Raw genomic sequence first — 27,676 nt, 5'->3', positions numbered from 1 at the left:
GATGTCCTCTCTCACCACTCCTATTCAACATAGTATTGGAAGTTCTGGCCAGGGCAATCCGGCAAGAGAAAGAAATAAAGCGTAGCCAAATAAGAAGAGAGAAAGTCAAATTATCTCTGTTTGCAGATGACATAATTGTATATCTAGAAAACTCCATCATCTCAGCCCAAAATCTCCTTAAGTTGATGCAGGCAACTTAGCAAAGTCTCAGGATACAAAATCAATGTGCAAAAATCACAAGCATTCCTACACATTGATAATAGACAAAGAGAATGCCAAATCTTGAGCAAACGCCCATTCACAATTGCTACAAAGAGAATAAAATACCTAGGAATACAATTTACAAGGGATATGAAGGACCTCTTCAAGGAGATCTACAAACCACTGCTCAAGGAAATAAGAGATAACACAAACGGATGGAAAAAATATTCCATGCTCATGGATAGGAAGAGGTAATATCGTGAAAATGGCCATACTGCCCAAAGTAATTTACAGATTCAACGCTATCCCCATCAAGCTACCATTGACTTTCTTCACAGAATTAGAAAAAACTACTTTCAATTTCATATGGAACCAAAAAAGAGCCCATATAGTCAAGACAATCCTAAGCAAAAAGAACAAAACTGGAGGCATCACACTACCTGACTTCAAACTATACTACAAGGCCACAGTAATCAAAACAGCATGATACTGGTACCAAAACAGATACACAGGCCAATGGAACAGAACAGAGGCCTCAGAAATAACGCCACACATCTACAACTATCTGATCTTTGACTAACCTGACAAAAGCAAGCAATGGGAAAAGGATTCCCTATTTAATAAATGGTGTTGGGAAAACTGGCTAGGCATATGCAGAAAACTGAAACTGGACCCCTTCCTTACACCTTAAACAAAAATTAACTGGAGATGGTTAAAGACTTAAACATAAGACCTAAAACCATAAAAACCCTAGAAGAAAACCTAAGCAATACCATTCAGGATGCAGCCACGGGCAAAGACTTCATGACTAAACCACCAAAAGCAACGGCAACAAAAGCCAAAATTGAAAATAGCATCAAATTAAACTAAAGAGTTTCTGCACAGCAAAATAAACTATCATCAGAGCAAACGGGCAACCTACAGAATGGGAGAAAATTTCTACAATCTATCCATCTAACAAGGGGCTAATACTTAAACAAATTTACAAGAAAAAAAACAAAAAGCCCCATCAAAAAGTGGCCAAAGGACATGAACAGACACTTCTCAAAAGAAGACATTTATAAGGCCAACAAACGTATGAAAAAAAGCTCATCATCACTGGTCATTAGAGAAATGCAAATCAAAACCACAATAAGATACCATCTTACGCCAGTTAGAATGGCGATCACTAAAAAGTCAGGAAACAACAGGTACTGGAGAGAATGTGGAGAAATAGGAATGCTTTTACACTGTTGGTGGAAGTGTAAATTAGTTCAACCATTGTGGAAGACAGTGTGGTGATTCCTCAAGGATCTAGGACCAGAAATACCATTTGACCCAGCAATCCCATTAATGGGCATATACCCAAAGGATTATAAATCACTCTACTATAAAGACACATGTACATGTATGTTAACTGCAGCACTGTTCACCATAGCAAAGACTTGGAACCAACCCAAATGCCCATCAGTGATAGACTGGATAAAGAAAATGTGGCACAGATACACCATGGAATACTCTGCAGCCATAAAAAGGGATGAGTTCATGTCCTTTGCAGGGATATGGATGAAGCTGGAAACCATCATTCTCAGCAAACTAACACAGGAACAGAAAACCAAACACCACATGTTCTCACTCATAAGTGGGAGTTGAACAATGAGAACACATGGACACAGGGAGGTAAACATCAAACACTGGGGCCTCTCAGGGGTTGGAGGGCTAGGGGAGGGATAGCATTAGAAGAAATAACTAATGTAGATGACGGGTTCATGGGTGTATCAAACCACCATGGCATGTGTATACCTATGTAACAAACCTGCACGTTCTGTACATGTATCCCAGAACTTAAAGTATAATAATAAAATAAATTATTTAATAAACTCTCCAAAAAAAATAAAAGATATACCTCCTTTAAGACATCTTCAGAATTAATTGAATCCCACTTTAATTAGTCATTTATTTCTTTATTATTTAAATTACCTGAGCTTTTAACCCATATACTTGCTTATTCTTTTGAAGCTTAGTAACTGCAATTACTTCCTAATTGTTGTGCATGTTTTTTATTTTCTTTCATAATTAGAACATGAGCTATTAATTGGCTAGATTATAAGCTCCCCAAGGCTAGAGATACCAGCCAGTTTTATTCATTGATGCATCACAGGCATCTAAAACAATGTCAGGAATATAGAACTGTTTAATAAATTCTTGCTGAATTAACAGGCAGGTATATTTCTCTTTCCATTCATGAATCTCTATAAAACTCCAAATATAATGCTAAACACAAATATATGAAAATTTTAAATGCCTGTGTAAATGAAAATAGATATGTCTGGTATTTTAAAAATTTTAAAAATACAAACAATAGAGCCACAATAGACGAATCAACTCACTGGCTACAGAAGTCACTTAGCTTGTTCATTACATGTTCTCAGTGACTCTCTGTCACTACTGTAAGAAAGATATACAGTATCAGCTGATAAAAAGAAAGTAAATGATTTAATTAAGAAGCAGAGTTTGAAATCCTGCCTTCCTATGGTAAAGAATTGTTAAACTTTGTTCTCTTTCAAAAATTGAGATTAAGAAAACCAAATGAAAAAAACACCAATTTCTGCTTTACTCTAGTCTCAAGTTATATAAGAAAACAGATAATTTTTAAAATATATAAATTTAAGAGAATAACCTTATCTTCCAACAAAGTACTTGTTTCATCCTAAACACAAACACCCACAAGGCAGAAGACAGGACTACATCTTTCTGTCAGAAATAGAAAAATATCACTTTTGAACCAAGCACATTCAATAACTACTGATTATTGAATCTGTAGTTCATTCATTAATTTTAATGATTATTTTAAAAGTTAGCCCCTCAAATAGAGAAACCCATTTAAAAAATTCAACCCAGGCCAGGCACAGTGGCTCACGCCTGTCATCCCAACACTTTGGGAGGCTGAAGCGGGCAGATCACGAGGTCAAGAGATGGAGACCACGCTGGCCAACATAGTGAAACCCCATCTCTACTAAAAAACAAAAATTAGCCAGGTGTGGTGGTGGGTGCATGTAGTCCCAACTACTCTGGAGGCTGAGGCAGGAGAATCACTTGAACCTGGGAGGCAGAGGTTGCAGTGAGCCAAGATTGCACCACTGCACCCCAGCCTGGGTGAGAGAGTGAGACTCCATCTCAAAAAAAAAAAATTCAACCCAGAAAAATGATCTTCTTTCCACCTTATGTAAGTCAATTAATGCACAAAGGTCCAGCTACTTCTTATACAGGACTTTATAAAGAACATCGCCATAGTTAAACATTTAATGAGGTAACAGATTTGTGAAGGGTATTTTTTTCCTATTCATTTTAAGCCATATATTATTCTGTGAACATGAAAAGATAATAGTAATAATTAGAATGCATAAAAGTCATTGCTGATTATCTTGGAAACTTTAACTGCAATGCTATTTTTCAACTGTCAAACTAATAATAATTACCTACAGCTAATAAAAATTAGGAAACTCTAGTCTAAGTAAGTGAATTATTGTACATTGAGGGCAATTATATTGCATAGTAGAATCAATGAACTTTGGAGACAAGGGTTCAAATCCTAGCTCTCCAATTTCCTAGCTATTTGACCACAGGCAAAATGTTTAACTTCTCTGAGCCTCAGTTTATCTATAAGATGACCAATGTAATTTCTCCCTTGGAGAGTTAAGAGGAGGATTTTTAAAAGATAAAGTATCACTCCTCTGCTTAAGACCTCCTATAATACATTATAACCTATAAAATAAGTTTCAAACACCTTCAAAGACTATCTTACTTTCAGAGAGCGGGAAATCTCCCATTTCAAAATTTCTTCAAATATCTAAGCAGAAATGTCCAGTAAGTACACAAAATACAGCATTAAAGCCAGAACAGGGAGGAGGAAACACATGCAAAGTTTATTGTCATCATGCATCTGGATAAATTCACTGAAAGACTGATATTTTTGTAATTTGGATATACCAACTTTTTTTCTCTTACCTGATACACTTGTCATGAGGCTACCTATGAATCCCTGCTTAACAAATATTTTTGCAGTACTGGCCTAGTACATTTTTTAAAATGCCCTAAGACAAACAAATTAACCACTTGCCGCTCTCCTCCCTTAGCAGATAATAAATTTTCCAATATTGATAAATACAATGATTTCAGGTTGTGCTTTAAATAATCCCTTAAATTATTAACCTTTTAGTTTACTCCTACTCTCAAACAGATTATCTACCATTGACCTTATACTAAAACACAGTTTAAATTTAGCACAATGCAAGTGGAATCTGGACACTGGTTAGTTCTAGACTCAACTTAAACTATTTCCACACTCTCTCAGAATTTTTCCTTTTTCCAATTATTGATAGAATTGTTTCCCCCACCAGAGAGTAAGCTCCTCTAAAGTCAGGAATCATAGCACCCATTTCCATAGCATTTAGCCCACCATCTCGGAAAATCTATGGCGTGTGTGTGTGTGTGTGTGTGTGTGTGTGTATGTGCGTGTGTGTATTCGGTAATATCTTTGTTTTGTTTTGTCTCCTCTACTTCCAAAAATCAAATCATTAAATTAAAACTAATTAGTGGCCTATCCTAATTACCATTTAATGAATGCATGCTGCACATCACTCTGTACTTTTTAAACCATAAAATATTATTTTATCAACCCTGACATACCACAGACAAATTTCCTGAGAACCAAAAAAATCAGTGGGGAAAAAAAGAAATTTCCTAATTTTAGAGACATTTAAATGTGAAGAATAGCAGATGGTAACTACGAGGTGCCATTAATTAGAAGACACATTCCATTTTCAGAGCTCTTAAAATGTAAGAAATAGATGTGTATCTTACACTTTTAACCTCATTATAGAAACTGAAGGTCAGAGAGTGCTTAAACACTTTGTTTGACACTAATACTTGTTAACCAGGTTGGCCACATGGAACGACACCTAATAATTAGTAGAAAAATAGATCAAAAGCCAGCTATTTTAACTATTTCCTCCCTATTAATGTGTCCTCCCTAATCCAATGTGTTGATATGCTCAGGTGATTACTTATACAGCTGTGGGGCATACATTTCCTTAACCATCCTATAAAAGAAGATAAGTTCAACAGTTCATTGCCCATCCTATGAAAAAAAATATATAGTAATCACTAAAATCTGAAATTCATTTTTGGACATCATAGGCAGATTACCATGTCTGACCTTATTGCTGTAAGTTTTCTTTTTTCAAAATGACACCACATACTTCAATGTTTGAGAATACAAAGGGATCAATTAAGTCTTTCTGTATAGACAAAATATACGTTACAAATTATACCAAGGTTAGGCCAGGTGCGGTGGCTCACACCTGTAATCCCAGCACTTTGGGAGGCCGAGATGGGCGGATCACAAGGTCAGGAGATCGAGATCATCCTGGCTAACATGGTGAAACCCCGTCTGTTCCAAAAAAATACAAAAAATTAGCCGGGCCTGGTGGCGTGCACCTGTAGTCCCAGCTACTCAGGAGGCTGAGGCAAGAGAATGGCATGAACCTGGGAGGCGGAGCTTGCAGTGAGCCAAGATCACGCCACTGCACTCCAGCCTGGGTGACAGAGTGAGACTCTGTCTCAAAAAAAAAAAAAAAAAAATTATACCAAGGTGATTTGCCAATATATAATTAAATATTTAGAGTGTACGTACTTTTCAAATGTTGGCACATTTCTGCCTAATGAGCAAATACATCAACCAACACATTTATAGTCATGAAGTAATACAATTCTATTCAACTCCTTAGATACCCACTTCCACTATTAAATATTTAGGTTTCTGAATTATAAATATTACATTAAATAACATCAAACTTAATTCAAGAATAGGGAATTCTAAGGGCTAGGCATGGTGTCTCATGCCTGTAATGCCAACACTTCGTGAGGTTGAGGCAGGAGAATCGCTTGAGGCCAGGAGTTCAAGACCAGCATAAGCAACATAGCAAGACCCCATCTCCTCAAAAATAGGGAGTTCTGTATTTTATTCTTAAGTACTTGCCATTAGAATAGAAAAAGGAACATAACAATGTGGTGTTATATTCAACCTCAACCTCAATTTGCCTTAGTAAAGGAGAAAATAAAGAAAGAGCAGACAGAGTGGTAATCAAGCTGGTAAAATAAAGAAAGAGCAGACAGAGTGGTAATCAAGCTGGTAAAATAAAGAAAGAGCAGACAGAGTGGTAATCAAAACGAAAATTTATGTGAGGTGATAGAAAAATCTTCTAAAGGATTGACAGGAGCATTTTAAAAAGTCAAAACTTAGCATCTGCAGACAAAATCCTCTCCAGCTTTTCTCTCCCTGTCCCTCTCCCTCTTCCTTCCCTTCTCTCCACGTGCGGTAAATGTTCAACATTTCCAATTATTTTATCTTAAGAAATAAGTATCAGTTCTGTATAACACAAAATAGAAAGAAAGCAAAAGCTAAGGGATTCTTTTTCCATTATAAACATTTGTAGAAGTTACTAATAAAATGTCATTTTTTAAGAGTAAAGATATTTGATAACTAAAGGTAAAAAGACAGTAATTTGTTTTCAACCTAAGATCTGGTTCCAATATGACTATGAATTAAAATGGATTTGCTCATCAGGTACATTCAATATTATATACATCAGATATCTCTCTATTTCTTAGACAAAGCATCATAGATTTCATCACATTTTACATTTTAAAATCGCAAACTATAAATTAACAACTAATAACTATATCAATATTCTCATCTTACTTCTCCATTTCTTAATGTTGTGATGGTTCCTCTTGCTACACCCATTCTGAATAGTGTTTCTGTGGCCTGTAAATTAAAAAAAAAAACAGCAAAAATATATAATCTACAATCTCTCCTCAATTGTACATCCCACATCCTAAATGTGAAAAACATTCAATACTACTATATATCCAGCAACTTCTAGAGAACGATCAATAAGTGGTATATGCCTATAGTCCTAGCTACTCAGGCAGGAGGATCACTTGAGTCCAGGAGTTCAAGGCTACAGTGAGCTATGATTGAGCCACTGCCTAGATGACAGAGTGAGACCCTGTCATAAAAAAAAAAAAAAAGAAAGAAAAGAAATGCAATGCAACTAGAGAACTATGTACAAGGCACAATAAGAACTATAAGTTATAAATTGTACCCCAGAAATATCATTATCACAATCTTTTAAGAGCTCAAACTTAATTGTTTCAAATGGTTATTTTGATAATCTGGTATTCTTCCAGGACTATAGTTTCGAATGAGTTTGCTTAGACAAGTTTAAACCTTAGTTTAATGAACAAAAATTAAGTTCAAATTTAGCATTTAAATTCAATTTGTTGGAAGTTATCATTTATTCTGAATTTAGTTTCCATTTGAATTTAGTTCAAATCACTTATCTGCTACTAATATACAGAAAGGAGATGAAGTAATTTAGTAATGTCATATATTAAGTGACACACCAAAATAGTTATTGCTCACTATACACTAACAATGAACAATCAGAAAAGGAAATTAAGAAAACAATTCCATTTACAACACATAAAAAAAAAACTCCTAGGGAAAAATAAAACAAGGAAGTGAAAGACTTGTAATCTGAAAACAACAAAACATTGCTGAAAGAAATTGAAGAAGACACAAATAAATAAAAAGACATCCTGTGCTCATGGTTTGGAATACTTATTATTGATGACAATACAACCCAAAGTGATCTACAGATTCAATGCAATCCCTATTAAAATCCCAATGGCACATTTTGCAGAACTAGAAAAATCCATCCTGAAATTCATATAGAACATTAAGGGATCCCAAATAAACAAAACAAACTTGAAAAAAGAAGAAGAAAGTTGAAGGACTCACTTTCTGATTTAAAACTTACTACAAACCTACAGTAATCAAAAATATTTGGTACTATCAGAAAGATGGACATCTAAGACAATGGAGTAGAACAGAGAACCCAAAAATAAATCCTTGCATATATGATCAAATGATATTTGACCAGGGTAATGAGACTATTGAGTGGGCAAAGGACAATCTTTACAAACGTACTTAAAAAAACTGGAAATCCATGAAGCTGTCCTCACAGGCTTAACAAGAATTTTGAATAGAAATATAGTTATAATGAAGCATAAATCAGCTGCACTTTGACCCACTTCCTTGTAAGCAAAGTCTAGAAACAGTACATACTTTCCATTTGAATCCCCATTGTTACTATAGATAGAATTTCTGACACTAACGTTGTAAGGCTTTTTAAAGATAGAGAGGGTCTCTGATGTTAGAATCATAAGGCTTTTGCTTATTCAAGATATGGAATACTTAAGCAGATCCTGAATTCCAGTAAAACAGCTGACACCAACCAACTTAAAGATCCCCAAAGAAGAACCAAATCAGCATGAGAATACAGTCCCTTCATCTCCCTGTCCCATGATCTCACTCTGCACTCTTGGACCAACCAACCATCTCCAAACTCTGGCACACTCCAAAAGCCTTCAAAACTCTAGCCCCAAACTCCACAGGGAGATAGATTTGAGGTTTCCTCTCATCTCCTCAGTCAGTGGCCCTAAACTTAAACATCTGTCTCTGCTGCAATCTGATGTCTTGGTGTACTGACTTGCTGCAAACATTGGGCAATGGACCTCTTACAGTTACATCCACATATAAAAGAATGAAGTTAGACCTTTACCTCTACCATATACAAAAACCAACTCAAAATGGATCAAAGACATAAATTTAAGACCTAAAACCAGAAAAATCTTAAAAGAAAACATAAGGGAAAAGCTTTATGACATAGATTTAACAATGATTTCTTGAATATGACATCGAAAGTACAAGCCACAAAACTAAAAACAGTCTGGGCATGGCGGCTCACGCCTGTAATCCCAACAGTTTGAGAGGCCAAGGCGGGTGGGTAACTTGAGTTCAGGAGTTCGAGACCAGCCTGGCCAACGTGGTGAAACCCCATCTCTACTAAAAATACAAAAATTAGCCAGGCGTGGTGGCACATGCCTGTACTCCCAGCTACCTGGGAGGCTGGGGCAGGAGAATAACTGGAACCTGGGAGACGGAGGTTGCAGTGAGCCAAGATCGCACCACTGCACTCCAGCCTGGGCAACAAGAGTGAAACTCAGTCTCTAAATAAATAAATAAATAAAACTGGATTTTACCAAAAATTAAAAACCTTAGTGCATTAAAGGACTCTATCAACAAAATTAAAAAACAACTCATGAAACAGAAAACACCTGCAAATTGCATATCTGATGAGTTAATATCCAGAGTATATTAAGAACTCCTACTACTCAACAACAAAAACTAAAAAACCCAATTTAAAAATGGGCAAAAGACTTGAAGAAATTTATCCAAAGAACATACACAAATAGCCAATAAGCACATGAAATGATGCTCCACATCACTAATCATTAGGGAAATGCAAATCAAAACCACAATGAGATACCACTTCCCATCCATTAGAATGGCTATTATCAAAAAAAACAGAAAATATCAAGTGTTGAGAAGGACATAGAGAAATTGGAACCCTTGTGCACTGCTGATAGGAATAAAAATTGGCACAGCCACTGTGGAAAACAGTAAGGCAGTTACTTTAAAAATTACACATAGATTTAACATACAACCCAGCCACCCTGCTTCTGGGTATATATCCATAACTACTGAATGTAGGCTCTCAAAGAGATATTTGCATATGTTCATAGTAGTATTATTTACAACAGCCTAGACGTAGATGCAACCCAAGTGTCCATCAATGAATAAATGAATAAACAAAATATGGTATATACATACAATGGAATATTATTCAGACTTAGAAAAGAATGAAATTCTGATATAGTATACGACATGGATGAACACTGGAAGATATTACGCTAAGTGAACTAAGCAAGAAGCAAAACAACAAATACTGAATGATTTACTTATATGAAGTATCTAGAGCAGTGAAATTCATTGAGACAGAAAGTAGAACAGTGGTTACTAGAGGCTGAGAGAGGAGAAATGGGGAGGTACTATATGATGGACATAGAGTTTCAGTTTAATGACAAAGTTCTGGAGATGGACAGTAGTAGTGGACGCACAACAATGTGAATTTACTTAATGCCAGTGAACTGTACATAGAAAAATAGCCAACCCAGTAAATTTAACATTGTATATATTTTACCACAATTTAAAAAAATAGTTATTCCTATTTCCAATGCTCCCCCATCTTACAATTGCTGAGGATTTAGACCCTAATAAAACATTCTTTAGGATTGTATCTAAAGAGTACTTAATGGAAAATCCATTGATGCAGTGTAAAACACTGTAACATACAGAAAGAAAAGGATATTGATTTGTTAGTTTAGAATTTATTGAACAATTATTTCATAAGCACTGTAACGGGCAAATTGAAGGAATCAGCGATAGAGTCAATTTGACAATGCCCTTATTTTTAAGGAGTTTACATCTAGGGGAAAGTGGGAGCAAATAACTACAGAAATAAATAAGTCATATGCATGTGAATATGTGCAATGAAAAAAATTAAGCATAATAAGCATATGAATAACAATGAGGTAGAATGGATATTTTAAATAGAGTAAATCAAGAGTGGCCTCTTTTAGAAGAAGATAATTTGAACGGAAACTAAGTGAAACCAGAAAGTGAATAGCCAGTATGGATATTACAATGATAATGACAGTAATAGTTGCTGACACTAACTCGATACCTACTATTTGCCAAAACCCCCTCTACAAGATGTCAATATATCAACTAATTTGAAAATTGGAGGAAAGAAGGTTCTAGTCAAAAGACCACAAGAGCCTGTAGGTAGGATCATACTTGGCATGTTTGAGGACAAATAAGATGGCCAGTGGGGCTGAAGGAAAAAGACTGCAGGAGATGGTCGGGAGTGCATGATGGTTGAGACAAGAATAGGATGCATGTTCCTCTATTCAATATGTGCTTTTATTTTTCTAGCCTGGCATAAAAGGAATGCATTTCTAACCTTTAATAATCAAGAATATGTAATTTGAAGGATGCTCTACTAAATATAAATTTTAAGAATTTATAAACTTAGAAACATCACAGTATTTTAAATTTAAAAACTAAACACACATCTAATAAAATCCAAGGGTACAAGAGGTGGAGAAGTGGAGAAGGGGTAAGGAAACTGATATATGTGGGAGATGCATAAAAAAGATGACTAACAGATATTATGGAACCGGACCTCAGAGTATAGGTAAGAACTATCAATATCATTTTGGTGTCATCAGTGTATAAAGAGTTGATTGTAACCAGAAAACTTGATGAGGCAAATCAAGAAAGTTAAACAGAAGAAAAGAATAATAAGAAATAACAACATATAAAATGAGGCAAAAGAAAAGGATACAGCAGAGAAGGCTCAAAAGTAACATAAGGGCGGGATGCAGTGGCTCAAGCCTGTAATCCCAGCACTTTGGGAGGCGGATGCGGGTGGGTCATCTGAGGTCAGGAGTTTGAGACCAGCCTGACCGACATGGTGAAACCCGTCTCTACTAAAAATACAAAAAATTAGCAAGGCATGGTGGCACAGGCCTGTAATCCCAGCTACTTGGGAGGCTGAGGCCAGAGAATCGCTTGAACCAGGAGGTAGAGGTTGCAGTGAGCCAAGATTGCACCATTGCACTCCAGCCTGGGCATCAAGAGTGAAAATCCGTCTCAAAAACTAAAGTAACATGAGAATCAGAAGGCATTCCAGAAAAATAAAATCCTAGAAGTCAAGAGTAAATAATTTCTCAAGAGTAAAGAATTTCAAAATGAAGAAAAGCCATTACGTTAAATATACTACAGTGAACCTAACGTTACTCCCTCCAGAAATACCACAAAAATGACAGAAGGAAATAAAAGAGTATAAACCACAAAGAAAAAAAGAACACAATAAGGGAAAGATGTAACACAAAAAATATCAATGAAACTTTGGAGCATGAACAAGAGAGTAACTGACTTAACAGTACAAAGGTAGCTACAATTTCACTCTCTGAAGAGTCAGAAGACATGCTAATTTGTTCAGCAGAACCTTAGGAATTAGAAGCATCAATAGAAAGGCACCAGAAGGCCAGAAAGCAGATAAGACTGAGAACTGGTGGACTGGCTGCAAAGCACTCTAAAAAGGAGTTAGATTCCTCTCTTCTTGTCTGCCCAGTTAGACACCGATCACCTCCCTCTCATACACCAAGAGAAGATTCCCGAAAGGGAAAAAACCAGAGTTAGGATAATTAGGGCAGAAGTGAGACACTATACTAATAATGATGGGATATTAAGTCAAACCATACACAGCGAATGTTAGGCCACCATCCATCCCACCTCACAACCTACTATATCTCTTTCCATTGATCCAAAAGCAGTGGAACTCTGCTTATATCCCAATCACTCTCCCATTCTCAAGACAGGTAATAAGAGGATCCCTTTCTAGGAAAAAAAAAAAAAAAAGCAGCCCAAGAAAAAAGACCCACAAGATGTTAACTTTTGGAAATTACACATTAAATAGGTAGATGCTAACTTTTGGAAATTACACATTGAAATAGATAAAGACCCACAAATAAAAACAGTGAGCTTCCATAAGCCTCAAAGTAACTTTTAAATAAAAGGCAAACAAGAATCAATAAGTATTTAAGGAATTCCTTTAACATGAAAGACACAGCAAAATAAACAGAAAAAAGAAATTTGGAAGAAATAAATTAAATAGAAGATCAAAAGAAATTTCTGAAACATACCTACAAAAACACATTCATTGCAACCATAAAACAAGAATAGGATGTTATAAGAAAAGGAACACTTTAGAGAACTGAAAGACTCTAAGAAATTATCATAGCAAAACTATAAATTTTAGTAAAAAAATTCCAAATAAAAGTTGAGAAAGTCTTCCAGGAATTCAAACAGAAAAACAAAGAAATAGAGGACACAAAATTACACTAGGATATTTCTCAATACAAGGATATGAATTCCCAAAGTGAAAGAGCCTGCTAAGTACTCATACTCAGCACACTGATTTTTTAGAGACCCACATTAAACCACATCCTGAAATTTCATTAAACAAAGAAACAGGAATCAAAACAACCCGGGACTACTCAACAGCAATACTTGCAACTAGAAGACAATAAAATAATGCCTTAAAATTTGGAAGGTAAGGAATTTCTTACATAGAAATCTGTATTAATCAAACTCTTAATTATGAAAATAATATAAAAATATTTCCAGATTTGCAAGACCTAAAGATCTAAAAATCTCTACCTCCCAGCCACAATCAGTAAAATACAGAGTAAATCCAAAAAGACAACTGGGATTCAACAAATTACAGAGGTAAACGGAAGTCTCAAGCAGTCAGACAAGACCAGAACAAGATAACAAACTTAAACAAATGATGTACCTCCACAGAGGGTAAAATACAACTGAAAAATTACTAGGTGTTCTTGATAATATTGAAAGGAATCTTATGTCACAAAGTTAGGGAGTTAGCATTAGGTACAAACAAACTAAGCAAATAAAAAGTGAGGCAATTATTAAGTATGAAAACAACATAAGGTAGCAAGAAAAGTTGTACAATGACTCAGCTACGAGTAATTGTTACACAGTTTGAACAGAATATGTTAAACATTAAATATTATTTTAAACAAAATTTATGTATTACCATATTGTGAACATCCCCACACCACCATAGAGTGTAAAGAAAACCAAATTCCCATCTTCTGTAGTAGGAAGTCAGTAATGTGTAAACCAAAACAAGAATAGCAGTGTAGGCAAGTTAATTTTGATATAACGAAGCAACAGAGGAAATAAGGCAAAGACTGCAAGAGGTTGCCTCTGCATTGTGGAATTCATGTGTTAGAAGCGGTGGAAAAGAATACTACTATTTTCTGTAACCTTTGCAGCATACCATTTCACTTTTTTTTTTTTTGAGATGGAGTTTTGCTGTTGTTGCCCAGGCTGGAGTGCAATGGTGCACTTGGCTCACTGCAACCACCACCTCCCAAGTACAAGCGATTCTCCTGTCTCACCCTCCCAAGTAGCTCAGATTACAGGCATGCGCCACCACGCCCAGCTAATTTTTTTGTACTTAGTAGAGACAGGGTTTCTCCATGTTAGTCAGGCTGGTCGCTAACTCCTGACCCTCAGGTGATCCACCCGCTTTGGCCTCCCAAAGTTCTGGGATTACAGGCGTGCACCACCGCGCCCGGCTGCAATTTCACTTTGAAACTACATATAATTATTTAATTAAATTTTGAAAAAAACTATTATAGAAGTAATCAACAGTGTCCAATAGGTCAAATACTTTACAATCCTAATAGAGCAGTGCAGATGAGAATATAGTTGAGGACTGAATGAGAAGATATTAATTGTATAAGTAAATGTGAAAAGTTTGACAATAAAGGTAAAGAAGGAGATTGAGTTGTGGCTAGAATGAGAATCATAGTTGAGAGAAAATTGGTAACAGGATATTTTTAGGATAGAAGATATTTAAACACATTTTTACTGGCTAAGTAGAAGTCAGTGTTCAGTAAGGTGGAAGAAATTACAGATACAAGAAGGAAAATGGCTGACTGAGAAAGAGTCCTGTTTAAGATAGGATTAAGAACATGCATAGCAATCTGTTGTCTGTGTTAAAAGGAGGCAGGTGCAAATATAACTAAACTTTCTTCCTCTCCCTTTTCCTGACCCTCTCCCACTGTGTAAATTTTCCCCTTTTCTCTTCCCCTTCCCTCTCCCTCTCTGAATTAGAAGAAAGAATAAACCTCTGAGAATGACGAAGACACTAACATAAGGACAGGGGTGAGAGTATAGGAACACACAAGTAAATAGAACGTAGAATTGCTAAGCAGTACTTAAGCCCAGCTAAAGTTGAAAAACACAAATCTTTGTTGTTGCAAATCTACACAGTTATGGCATTAGAAAAATAGAAAGATTCACAGTTTGGAAATTGTCAAGACAAAGTTAAGCAAGGCTATAGACTTAATTAGTAAAATACAGCATGTAATTTATAAATAAGAGCTAAATTTTTTCTAACTTTTTTTAAATGAGAAGTAAGAATCTCTGGAACATTTCTCCACAGGCATACACACACACACACACACACACACACACACACACAGACACACACAGGTATGGGGGAAGTTGGTGCTAAGTTAGAAAATTTTTTAAATGTTTAAAGAAAACTGTTAAATTTTGTAAATTCAGCACAATATGAATATAACTCCAAACCACAATTCATTGAAAGATTTATAACAGGCCAATAATGGGCAGGAGAAGGGTTATTCACATACTCAAACAAAAATTATAAATTTACTATGATAGGTTTTTATTAAAGCATATATAACTAAATCTTGAAAGGTCTATTCTCAGAAATTTTTATTAAGAAATAAATTTCTCACCCATTATGTTCTTGTATTTATTCTATTCTTAATGATACATATATTAAACTACATCTTCAATCTTCCTGTTTCTTTTTTAATTCTATTTAATCTAGTGATACGATTTTTAACAGCCCTCCTGTAGGTCAGGCTACTTTATATATCTGAGGAGCAAAAGGGGAAAGGCAGAGGCAGCAAGCACTTAAAATAAAATATGCAATAATTTCTCAAAACCAGATCAAATTACATTCTTTCTCATGTCTCAAAACCCTAGGCAATCAGAGGATCAAATTCTTTTTCGGTAACTTCTCCAGTGGAAGAAGAATACCAAATTCAATCCTTTGTTCCCAACTTATTTATTTCATCAGCTCTTCCCACCAACATGTTTAAGGATATCTCGTTCTAATAGCATTCTGCCAATTCAGCTAAGCTTCCTTTGTTTCTATGGGAAAGCACTGAAGTGTACAACTTTCTTTTGACCTCTGCTAAAGAGATTGCTTTTCATTTCCTTGTACCTAAACAACTACTAACAAGGGTCAAAAATAATGAATTCAGAGCTAATTCTCAGCATTTGTAAATTTACCTATAGCAAATTCTTGATTGAAATGTCTCTTTCTTTTGAGTTTTTATTACATCTAAGATGATTAATACAAAAAACATTCATTCATTCTATGTCAGTGACAGGGGGAAATAACAGTCTACAATGCCTTTGTTTAAAAATAAGTTAACAGCCATGTGTGGTGGCTCACGCCTGTAATCCCAGCACTTTGGGAGACTGAAGCGGGCAGATCTCAAGGTCAGGAGTTCAAGACCAGCCTGGCCAACACAGTGAAACCCCATCTCTACTAAAAATATGAAAATTAGCTAGGCATGGTGGTGCGTGCCTGTAGTCCTGGCTACTCGGGAGGCTGAGGCAGGAGAATCACTTGAACCCAGGAGGTGGAGGTTGCAGTGAGCCGAGATTGCACCACTGCACTCCAGCATGGGCAACAAAGTAAGACTTTGTCTCAAAAAAATAATAAGTTAACAAGAGACTGTTTTTAAGAACAGTGCTAGATAAGAGATTTAAGAGACAAAGCCTAGATATAATAAATGCAAACTTCTGGATTGGACTTTTGTGTGTGTGTTTTTGTGTATATGTGTGCAAATCAAAACCATCTATAAGGATGTATGCTGAGGTGATAACAGCAGTAATCTCTCGGTGATTTTCTTCTTTAGTTATTTTCCATGTTCTGCTATGCACACACATTGTTTGGTAATAATAAAAATAAAAAGTAACAATAACAGTAAGCTGGGCACACTGGCACATGCCTCTAGTCCCAGCTACTCAGGAGGCTGAGGCAGGAGGATCCTTTGAGTCCAGGAGTTAAGAGGTCAGACTGGGCAATATACAGAGACTCCTTCTCTTAAAAAAGAAGTAACAATTTTTGTTATACTAAAAATTTTGTTTGTTTGTTTGCTGTTTTTTTGAGACAGTCTTGCTATGTCACCCAGGCTGGAGCGCAGTGACGCGATCTCGGCTCACTGCAATCTCCACCTCCCGGGTTCAAGCGATTCTCCTGCCTCAGCCTCCCAAGTATCTGGGATTACAGGAGCCCACCACCATGTCCAGCTAATTTTTGTATTTTTAGTAGAGACAGGGTTTCACCATGTTGGCCAGGCTGGTCTCGAACTCCTGACCTTAGGTGATCCACCCACCTCAGCTTTCCCAAAGTACTGGGATTACAGGCGTGAGCCACTACACCCAGCCAAGATAAAAGATTAAAGCAGAATTTTGGAACAATGTAAAATATTGTAAGCAGAGGTAGTTCGAGTACCTCCTAAAGTGAAAATAATCAAAATTCAACAGACTCATGTTTCTATAGTCCAATACTTTTTAATTCATTAAACCAACACACAGTAAGTAAAATAAACAAGAAATATACGCTTAATATAGAGTTAACGTCTTTTTTTCTCCCCCTGAGAGGGAGTCTCGCTTTGTCACCCAGGCTGGAGTGCAGTGGCACGATCTCGGCTCATTGCAACCTTCACCTGCCAGGTTCAAGCGATTCTCGTGCCTCAGCCTCCCGAGTAGCTGGGACTACAGGCACACGCCACCATGCCAGGCTAATTTTTGCATTTTTTAGTAGAGACAGGGTTTCGCCATGTTGGCCAGGCTGGCCTTGAACTCCTGACCTCAGGTGATCCCCCTGTCTCAGCCTCCCAGAGTGCTGGGATTACAGGTGTGAGGAGTATGATTATAATACATTTCAATCATCATCTTACAATACCTTTAATCACATAGGCATCATCTTATAGAAAGATTTCAGTGGGTCAATTTAACATGCAATTTATAAATATAAATACAAAAATAGTTGTATTTAGCAGATATTTATTTCCTATTAGGCAACTAGATGTCTAGTTATCTCATTTCCAATTGTTTACTACTTGGGCAACCTTAGGCAGGTCATTTAAACCCTCTACACATTGATTTTGTCTGTAAGATGGTCATAGTTAATATCAACCTGCCTGAAAGTGGTCAATGCCGGTATTAATATATGTGAAAACACTCCATAAAGAGTTAGATGGCGTAAAACATTGAATCCAAGGTCTAGTTTAGTACAGCACTTTTTGAGATTAACAGATGTTTGGCAAATACTAATTTTGAGTTTTCAAATGTAAAAATATGTGATGGATTAATGAAAAACCAAAAACAAAGGAACGCTAATCATAGCTGTGAATATGAAAAGCAAAAATCACCAGGTAGAGTGGCTCAGACACGTAAGTAGCCTCCCAGCTACTTGGGAGGCTAAAGTAGGAGGATCGCTTAAGGCCAGTTTTATTTTCTAAAAAATAAAAATAAGACAATTAGCCTAGCATGGTGATGCACTACTCCCAACTACTCCAGAGGCTAAAGCAGGTTCATATACAATCAACCATTTTTTTTTTTTTTGAGACTGAGTCTCACTATATTCCCCCCAGGCTGATCTCAAAAAACTCCTGAGTTCAACTAATCCTCTTGCCTCAGCCTCCTGAGTAGCTGGGATTACAGGAACATGCCACCACACATGGCTTCCACTGATTTTTGACAAAAGTACCATAAATACACAATGGGAAAAGGACAGTGTCTTCAATAAATAGTGCTGTCAAAACTGGATTTTCACATACAGGAGAATGAAATTAGAGCCTTGTCTCACACCATATACAAAAATCAGTGCAAAATGGATTAAAGACTTAAACATAGGCCTGAAACTCTAAAACTACTAAAAGAAAGCACAGGATAAAGACTAAACAACATTGGTCTGGGCAATGATTTTTTGAATTTGATCCCAAAAGTGCAGGCAACAAAAACAAAAAGAGACAAATGGGAATTACATCAAACTAAAAAGCTTCTGCACAGCAAAGAAAACGACGGAGTAGAGAGACAACCCAAGGATTGGGAGAAAATGGTTGCAAACCATCCATCCAATAAAGAATGAATAACCCAAATATGTAAGGAGCACAAACAATTCAATAGCAAGAAAACAAAAAATTCAACTGAAAAAAACGGATAAGTGACCTGAATAGACATTTCTCAAAAGACATACAAATGGTCAACAGATATACGAAAAAAAATCAACATCAGAAATTAGCAGAGAAATGCAAATTAAAACCACAATGATGTATCATCTCACACCTGTCAGAATGGCTTTTATCAAAAAGATGAAAGATAAGTATTGGCAAGGATATGGAGAAAAGGGAACCTTCATATACTCTTGGTGGGAATATAAATTAGTACAGGCATTATGGAAAAAAGTATAGAAGTTTCTCAAAAACACTAAAAATAGAACTGCCATATGACCCAGCAATCCCACTGCTGGGTATTCACTCAAAAGACTTGAAATCAGTTTGTTGAAGAGATGTCTGCACCCCTATGTTCACTGCAGCAACTATTTACAATAGCTAAGTTATGAAATCAACCTCAGTGTCCATCAACAGATGAGTGGATAAAGAAAAGGTGAGGTATTTACACTATGGAATACCATTCAGCCTTTAAAATGAAGGAAATTCTGTCATTTGAGACAACATGGATGAAACTGGAGAACATTATGCTGTATAAGTTGTACCCAGAAAGACAAACATCACATGTTCTCACTTATATGAAACCCATAGCAGAAAGTAGAATGGTGGTTACAGAGGCTGGAGGTGGGGGAAATGAGGAGATTTGATCAAAGGGTACAAAATCTCCAGAGAAATATGGCTTTTTTTGAGTTCTATTGCACTGCATGGTGAATACAGTTGATAATAGAGTACAGCACATTTCCAAATTGCTAAGACAGTAAATTTCAAATATTCTTGCCACAAAAAAGTAATTGAGGTAATAGATATGTTAACTAGCTTGATTTAATTATTCCACATTGTATTCATAGATTATAACATTGCTTTGTTCCCCATAAATGTATATAATTATGAATTGTGAATTTATAATAAAAAAGAAAAACCATACCCAGATACATCATAACAAAACTATAAAATCTAAATATAAAAAAAACTCTTGAAAGTAGCCAGAAAACACACACACATACTTTCACACACAAATTACATATAGTAAAACATTATGGTTAGATAGAGTGAATTCCAAAGTATATTCCCAACTAGAAGATTAAAGGTAATACTTTCTTCATTACAAATGAAAAATTGACACTTGGAGCAATCCCTCATGATGAGAAACAGCAGTTCACATTACCAAACATTTCCCATGAAGGGAATGGCTTTCCTTCCTCAAAAAAGCAAGGCCTGCAGGCAAAATTCAGCCTGCCACCTGTTTATATAAATGAAGTACTACTGGCACACCACCATGCCCATTTGTTTACCTATTGTCTATGGCTGCTTTCAAACTACAATAGCAGAATTGAATAGTTGCAACAGAGACTGTATGGCATGCATAGCCAAAAATATTTACTGGCCCTTTAGAAAAAAAAGCATGCTAACCACTAATTTAATTTAACACAAAAACATCATATTTATCTACTCGGATAGGTATGCATTCATCAGGATAATTCATTGTAAATATTGTTCGTTTGTTTTTTAATAAGCAATAACTTAGCAAATGCAATTTACAGCTCTACTAATAATTTCTGTAGTTTCTTTTATTTTACACTATACTATTTTCCCAATTTTTCTAATCAGGTACATATATTAGTTTTGAAATTTTAAAAGAAATTTATCAGGAACATCTAATAATGGTGAGGTAAAGGTCACATCATTCGTCTCACAGAAAACAATGTAAAATCTGGACAAAAGTATTTAAAACAACATTGGAAGAACAACAAAATGCAAGCAGAATTTACTCATGAAATACTGCTACTGCATAATGTAAGAACTTAGTTTTTGCCTTTCTTGCCAAGGGGTGCTCACCAAACTCCCCAGCAGTTCTGAGAGCAGAAAACTATATCCTTACCACATCAAAGTGGTTACATGTCAAAGTTCAAAAATTAGAGCAACTATAGTTTAAGAAAGAAATTCTGGAGGGGAAAGATCCACAGAAAGACTGACACAAATTCTGAATATAAATTCTACTCAAAAGCTTGACTGACTGCTTAATTTTGCATACACGTTGGAAATACTCAGGAGCCTGACAAAAAGTCAGGCAAAAACTAGAAAGGGTTCTACACCTAAAAGACAAAGCTGCTGTGTGTTTGCTGCACCTTTCACTAAGGTGTGTTCTGCAACTGCACACAGCTCAGGTGAAAGAAAGCAAAAGCCTACTGGCTTGAAGTTTCAGAGGGCAGAACTTAAGGTTGGAGGACCAATTGGAAATATATAGCATAAAATGTCCAATTTCCAATCAAAAACAACTAGACACACAAACAAACAAAACAGGAAAGTGTGCTCCATAGTCAGGTTAAAAAAATAAAAAGAAAGAAAAGAAGTCAATGAAGACTGAATCCAAATGGGTCCAGGTATTGCATTTCAAAAACAAAGATGTCAAAATAGCTTTTATAAATATGGTCAAAAGTTATAAGAAAACATGTTCAAAAAATTCTTGGCAATATGTTATTTAATAGATGGATAAATAAGGAATTTCAACAGAAAAAGGAAACTATAACAAAGAACTAAATGGAAATAACTGAGCTAAAAAAGTACAATCACTGAAATAAAAATTTGCTAGATGAGCTCAACAGAATAATTGAGATAGCAGAGAAAAACAATCAGTGATCTTGAAGATAGATACCAGAAATTTCTAATTTGAAGAAGACCGAGGAAAAAAAGACTGAAGAGAAATGAAAGACTCAGAGACCAAGAAATATCAAATCGTTCAACACATGTAATTGAGGTCCCAACAGGAAAGGAGATAGAAAAGGAGGCAGAAAAAAAAATGAAATAATTGTCAAAAACCTCCTGAATGTTGAAGAAAAAAAAGAGGAAGTAAAGAAGAAGAAAGGAGGAGGAGGAGGAAGAGAAAAAAAGAGCAGAATAAAAAGTAAAAGGAGGAGAAAGAGGAAAAAGAAAGGGAAACGGGAAAAAACGAGAACAGGCCGGGCGCGGTGGCTCACGCTTGTAATCCCAGCACTTTGGGAGGCCGAGATGGGCGGATCACGAGGTAACCCCGTCTCTACTAAAAAAAAATACAAAAAATTAGCTGGGCGTAGTGGCGGGCGCCTGTAGTCCCAGCTACTCGGAGAGGCTGAGGCAGGAGAATGGCGTGAACCTGGGAGGCGGAGCTTGCAGTGAGCCGAGATCGCGCCACTGCACTCCAGCCTGGGCGACAGAGCGAGACTCCGTCTCAAAACAAACAAACAAACAAAAAAAAAAAAAAACGAGGACAAGAGGGAGAGGAGAGGAAGGGGTGAAGGAGGGAGAAGGGAGGAAGGAGGAGGAAGAGGAGGAGGAGGAAATCTGGAAGCTAAAAGAACTCCAAAAGGAAAAGCACAAAGCAATTTGCACATGGACACATCATATTCAAATTTTTGAAAACCAAAGATAAAGAAAAAAATCTTAAAAGCAGACACTTTATACTTAGGGAGAGAAAATACAATTAATGGCAAACTTCTTGACACAAATAGTAGATGCCAGATTGTCAACCCAGAATTCTACATCCAAAAATAACTATTTTTGAAAAATGCAAATGAAATAATAATTGAGATAGGGGAAAACCAAAAGAATCTTTTGCACACAAATCAGCCTTTTCCAGTAGCACTTACAGCACAGCTACATGAGGTTGCTTCCACAGTACTCTATCCATGCCCTCAAGGCAGGCTCTCCTAAACTAGTTGCTGCTTCTGAGAACTTCCTGAAGATGATTTCCACAGTAGCTTCAGCAGCACCCCTAGGCAACTCTCTACCAACACTACCAAGACGGCAGGCATTTTCTACAGACCTGCTCTAGCTCATCCATGCTCCGGCAAGAGTGGACTCTTCTACAGACCACCTGTGGCCCATGCCCTCTAGCAAGTTTCTACACTACCAGCAAATAATGAGTTATAAACTCTCTTTAAAAAGATCTGAAGCAAAGCCTGAGGGGGTTTGGGGAGGAGGACCCTCTCTCAAGTCCTTGGTTCCTTCATTTGCTAACCTCCCCTAGCTTTTACCTGCTACTGCTAGATCCCTTAGATTCCTCTTGTACCCCTTTTAGTAATTAAGACACCATTCCATAGCTAATCTTTCTTTATATGAAAACATAAAAGACTGCTGCCGTATAAGGTAAGAACTGTGAGTTTTTGCCTCTCTTGTTAAATTTTAAATTTTTTAATTTACATTTTTAGTTTACTTTTTTTAAACATTAAATTTTTAAAATTTTTCCTATTCTAATAACTAATAGAGTTTCTGTCTGCAGGGTAGACACTGCTATGGAATGAAACTTCTTCAATTCGACACGGGACAACTATCATCAGACTTATAAGTGAACAACTTTCTGCCTAAAATGAGAAATAAGGTCAGGATGGCCACTCTCACCACTTCTATTCGCTATTTTTCCAGATGCTCTAACCCAGTGAAATAAAACACGGAAAAGATATTATAAAAATAAACATTGGGAAAGAAGCAATAAAACTTTCCAAATGCACATAGGACAGACTGTGTAGGTAGAAAAATCCTAAGAAATGTATAAGAAAGTGATCTAGTCGTAAGTTTAGCAAACTCATTAAAAACAATGTACATATTCAATACACAATTGTTTTCTGTATCCTACCAAAAAAAATTAGAAAATGAAATTTTAGAAAACATTTCCATTCCATTAGAATACAAATATATTAAACATTTAGGGATAAAGCTTAACAAAGGAAGTATACGACCTAAACACTAAAAACTGAAAAATAATGCTGCAAGAAATTAAAAACCTAAGAAAGTGCAGAAATATGCTACGTACATAAACGGAGACTTAATATTATCACATCTCTTCAAATTGATCATAAAGTCAAAGCAATCTCAGTCAAAACCTAACAGGCATTCTTGCAGAAAATGACAATCTGAGTATAAAATTTATATTAAAAATGCAAAGGATACAAGATAGTCGTAACAATGTTAAAAAAAAAAAAAGAACAAAGTTGGCAGACTTATTTCAAGACTTACTATAAAGATTCAAGTAATCGAGACAGTGTGGTAGTGGAATAAAGTTAGAATTCAAAAATAGACCCAACAATATATGTCCAATTGATTTTCTACAAAGATATCAATATAATTCAATGGAGAATCAATAGTTTCTTCAACTAGCAGAGATGAAACAATGGAATTTCCAAACGGAAATATATGAACCTCAACCCATACCTCACTCCACAACAAAAACTAACTCAAAATAAATCACAGACTTAAATGTTAGAGCTCAAAACGTAAAACTTCTGGAAGAAAAACAATGGAGAAAACATTTATGATCTTGATTTGAGCAAAGACATATTACATTGGGGATAAAAAAAAATATATTACAGAAAAAATTTCATCACTGCAGATTATACTATCCAAAGATGCCCATGCCAAAATATATATCCTATCCCACATGTGCTTCTTAAAATGTGACATTGACTGTCCTCTATACATATTCCTTCTCCTTGTACCAGGGACCTTTAAAACTACCTTTGTAACTATAACATAAATAGAAGGAGGCAGAACAACTAATACATTGATAAAATGTGCCTAATCAAAATTAAAAACATTTTGCTCTTTGCAGTCAAACGGTTTGCCCATGATAGCCCATTACTTAATTTAAAAAACAAAAAAGCAGCTGGGGGTGGTGGCTCACACCTGTAATCTCAGCACTTTGGGAGGCCAAAGCAGGCGGATCACGAGGTCAGGAGATCAAGACCATCCTGGATAACAGGGTAAAACCCCGCCTCTACTAAAAACACAAAAAATTAGCCGGGCATGGTGGCATGCACCTGTAGTCCCAGCTACTCCGGAGGCTGAGGCGGGAGAATCGCTTGAACCTGGGAGGTGGAGGTTGCAATTAGCTGAGATCACACCATTGCACTCCAGCCTGGGTGATAGAGTGAGGCTCCATCTCAAACAAAAAAAAAAGAAAGAAAGAAAAAGCAAGCCACAAACTCTGAAAAAATATCTGCAAATATATATGTGGCAAAGCACTTAAATTCAAAATATATAAATAACTCTTACTAGTCAAAATAAGCTACACAACCCAAAAAATTGAAATGACCAAAAGATTTCAACAGATACTTGAACAAAAAAATCTACATATATCATATACATATGATATATGAATATATGTACAATGTATACACACACACAAATATTTATGAATAGCCAAAGCCAACAAAAAGATGTTCAATATCATTAGTCTGTAGGAAAATGCAAATTAAAACCAAAATGAGATACCACTCCACATGCACTAGAGCAAGTAAAAAGAATGACAATACCAAGTGATAGTAAGAACATGGAGATACTGGAACTCTCATATATTGCTGGTGGGAAGGCAAAATGGTACAGTCAATTTGGAAAACAATTTGTCAGTTTCTTGTAAATTTAAACATATACTTACCATAAGGCCCAGCAATTCTATCCCTAGGTATCTACCCAAGATAAATGAAAACATATATCCATTTATATGAACTGTAGAAAAGCCAAAATTTTAGTGACAGAGAGCAGACAAGTGACTGCTTGGGATCTAGGACATGGGAAGAGAAAACTGCAAAGGAGAAAGAGGGACTTTTTAAGGAAGAGAGAAATATTCTACATCTTGATTGTGCTTATAGTCACATGACTATAAACATTTGCCAAAACTCATCAAACTGTAAACTTAAAATACATCATGTTCATTAAATATAAAAAAGGCTGCTTTCTCAAAAGACTACCTGTCCCTCCTCCCCAGTCCCACCCAAAAGTAGCTCTCAATTCAGTGGTAATTCAACTCACACTTTTCACTGGGAAAAACCTGGGTACTACATTAATGAAATTTTTTTTAGGAAGGACACATATGCTTTAGACAGAAATTCATATGCGTTAGAGATAGATTTTATCTTAAATTCATATAAACTGGGAGCAGAGGTGGAAGCTGCCGAAAGCAACAGAAATACTGAAGCCAGTAATAAATGCTAGAGATGAATAATCCAGGAAAGATAAAACAGAGCCTGCATGTCATACTCATATGTACACTGGGGATCCAAGATAACTAAGTTATGAAAACCCTGCATTCCATACAAAATTCTACATGTTACCAATTAAGAACCACTGTTCTAGTATACACTTAACTTGATCATAAAGAAAAACATGTACTCTATATAAAAACCAGCAAGTTGGCAAACAAGCATTGCCAATCTCACCTTTACTTGCAGATGAGTACTTTTGTACCTGTGTTCCCACCCACCATTTGTCCAAGCAAAAAGTTGTCAGACCTGAATCCTTCTTCTGCCACAATTTATTGTACTATATAGTAACTACTTATTCATTTACAATTCTCACTAGAATATAGATTCTATTTCACTAATATACCTCTGCCACTTACACCTGATAAACACTCCATAAATATTGAATAAATGCAAGATGTAAGAGCTAATGAGTAAGTCATTGTTTGGACTATGTCAAGTAAGTGCTTATTTATTGATTATACTGGGGTATGTGGTTTAGCAAAGCATGAACAAATATTTCCTTAACTACATTAAAGCAATTTCAAATGCTGAAAAAATAATTCATTAGCTTTTCATGTTAATGAAATCAATTTGGAGCTGGGCAAAGTGGCTCACGCCTGTAATCCCAGCACTTTGGGAGGCCAAGGCGGGCGGATCATCTGAGGTCATGAGCTTGAGACCAGCCTGGCCAACATGGTGAAACCCCATCTCTATTAAAAATAGAAAAATTAGCCGGGTGTGGTGGCGGGCACCTGTAATCCCAGCTACTTGGAAGACTGAGGCAGGAGAATCACTTGAACCCAGGAGGCGGAGGTTGCAGTGGGCTGAGATCATACCACTGCACTCCAGCCTGGGTGACAGAGCGAGACTCAGTCTAAAGGGAAAAAAAAAAAAAAAGAAATCAACTTGGTCTTTTTAAACATCATAAATGTCTAATCTGTTTTCATTCAGAACACAGGAAATATGCATTACATATGGAGACAATGGACCTTAACAGCGGTTTGAAGAAGTAACAGTATGTTACTGCTGTTTAGAGATGTGGGCTGGTAAGTAATTCAGGAATTTAAATGATAAGCAGATGGTTTGTTTCCAAATTGAGAGCAGTCATCTCACTCTAAATAAGAGTGTACTTTTGTAAATATATGTTCTGTCATGTTTTACCCAATGTGACATGATGTAACAACATACTATGTTATGTCCTGCTTTGCTTCTTTTAACGTAATAAAAATTAACAAAAGAAAAGCATGAGGTTTTTTCCCCCATGATGCTATCTTCTTTCACTTACGTCAAAGCAAACAAAAGATAATAATAAAAAAAAATACTGAGATTTAGAGTTATACTTCAACTATGTTTCAAAACAAAATAGTGTCCCTCTTCCTATCAGAGCTGAACTTTCTCAACCATTAAATGGGGATAATACCAACTATTATAATAATTGAGAGTCTGTTTAACGTCAAATTTGAGAGTGAGGAATAAAGAATTATATCTAAATTTGATCTTTCATTTAATTATCATCAATTTTTTAAGTAGGCAAACTTAGCATATGTGATAAATAATTGTTGGATGAGTATACAACATTCCTCTTCCTTCCT

The 27,676-nt window shown here is 36.0% G+C and overlaps 1 protein-coding gene across 5 annotated transcripts in view; it reads right to left on the bottom strand.

The window, feature by feature from the left end:
* The window catches only part of TMEM135 (transmembrane protein 135), a 278,687-nt gene that overhangs the window by 152,894 nt on the left and 98,117 nt on the right, over positions 1–27,676 (bottom strand). For all 5 annotated transcript variants that reach the window (XM_032167116.2, XM_058446383.1, XM_032167118.2 and 2 more), the window contains one exon: positions 6,944–7,009. In XM_032167116.2, coding sequence (XP_032023007.1) covers positions 6,944–7,009 — 66 coding nt within the window. The remainder of the gene's footprint in view (positions 1–6,943; positions 7,010–27,676) is intronic.

The sequence above is a fragment of the Hylobates moloch genome, unplaced genomic scaffold (assembly GCF_009828535.3).
Source record: "Hylobates moloch isolate HMO894 unplaced genomic scaffold, HMol_V3 SCAFFOLD_11, whole genome shotgun sequence".
Classification (NCBI taxonomy): Eukaryota; Metazoa; Chordata; class Mammalia; order Primates; family Hylobatidae; genus Hylobates; species Hylobates moloch.
This window is presented reverse-complemented; position numbering and strand designations above follow the sequence as displayed.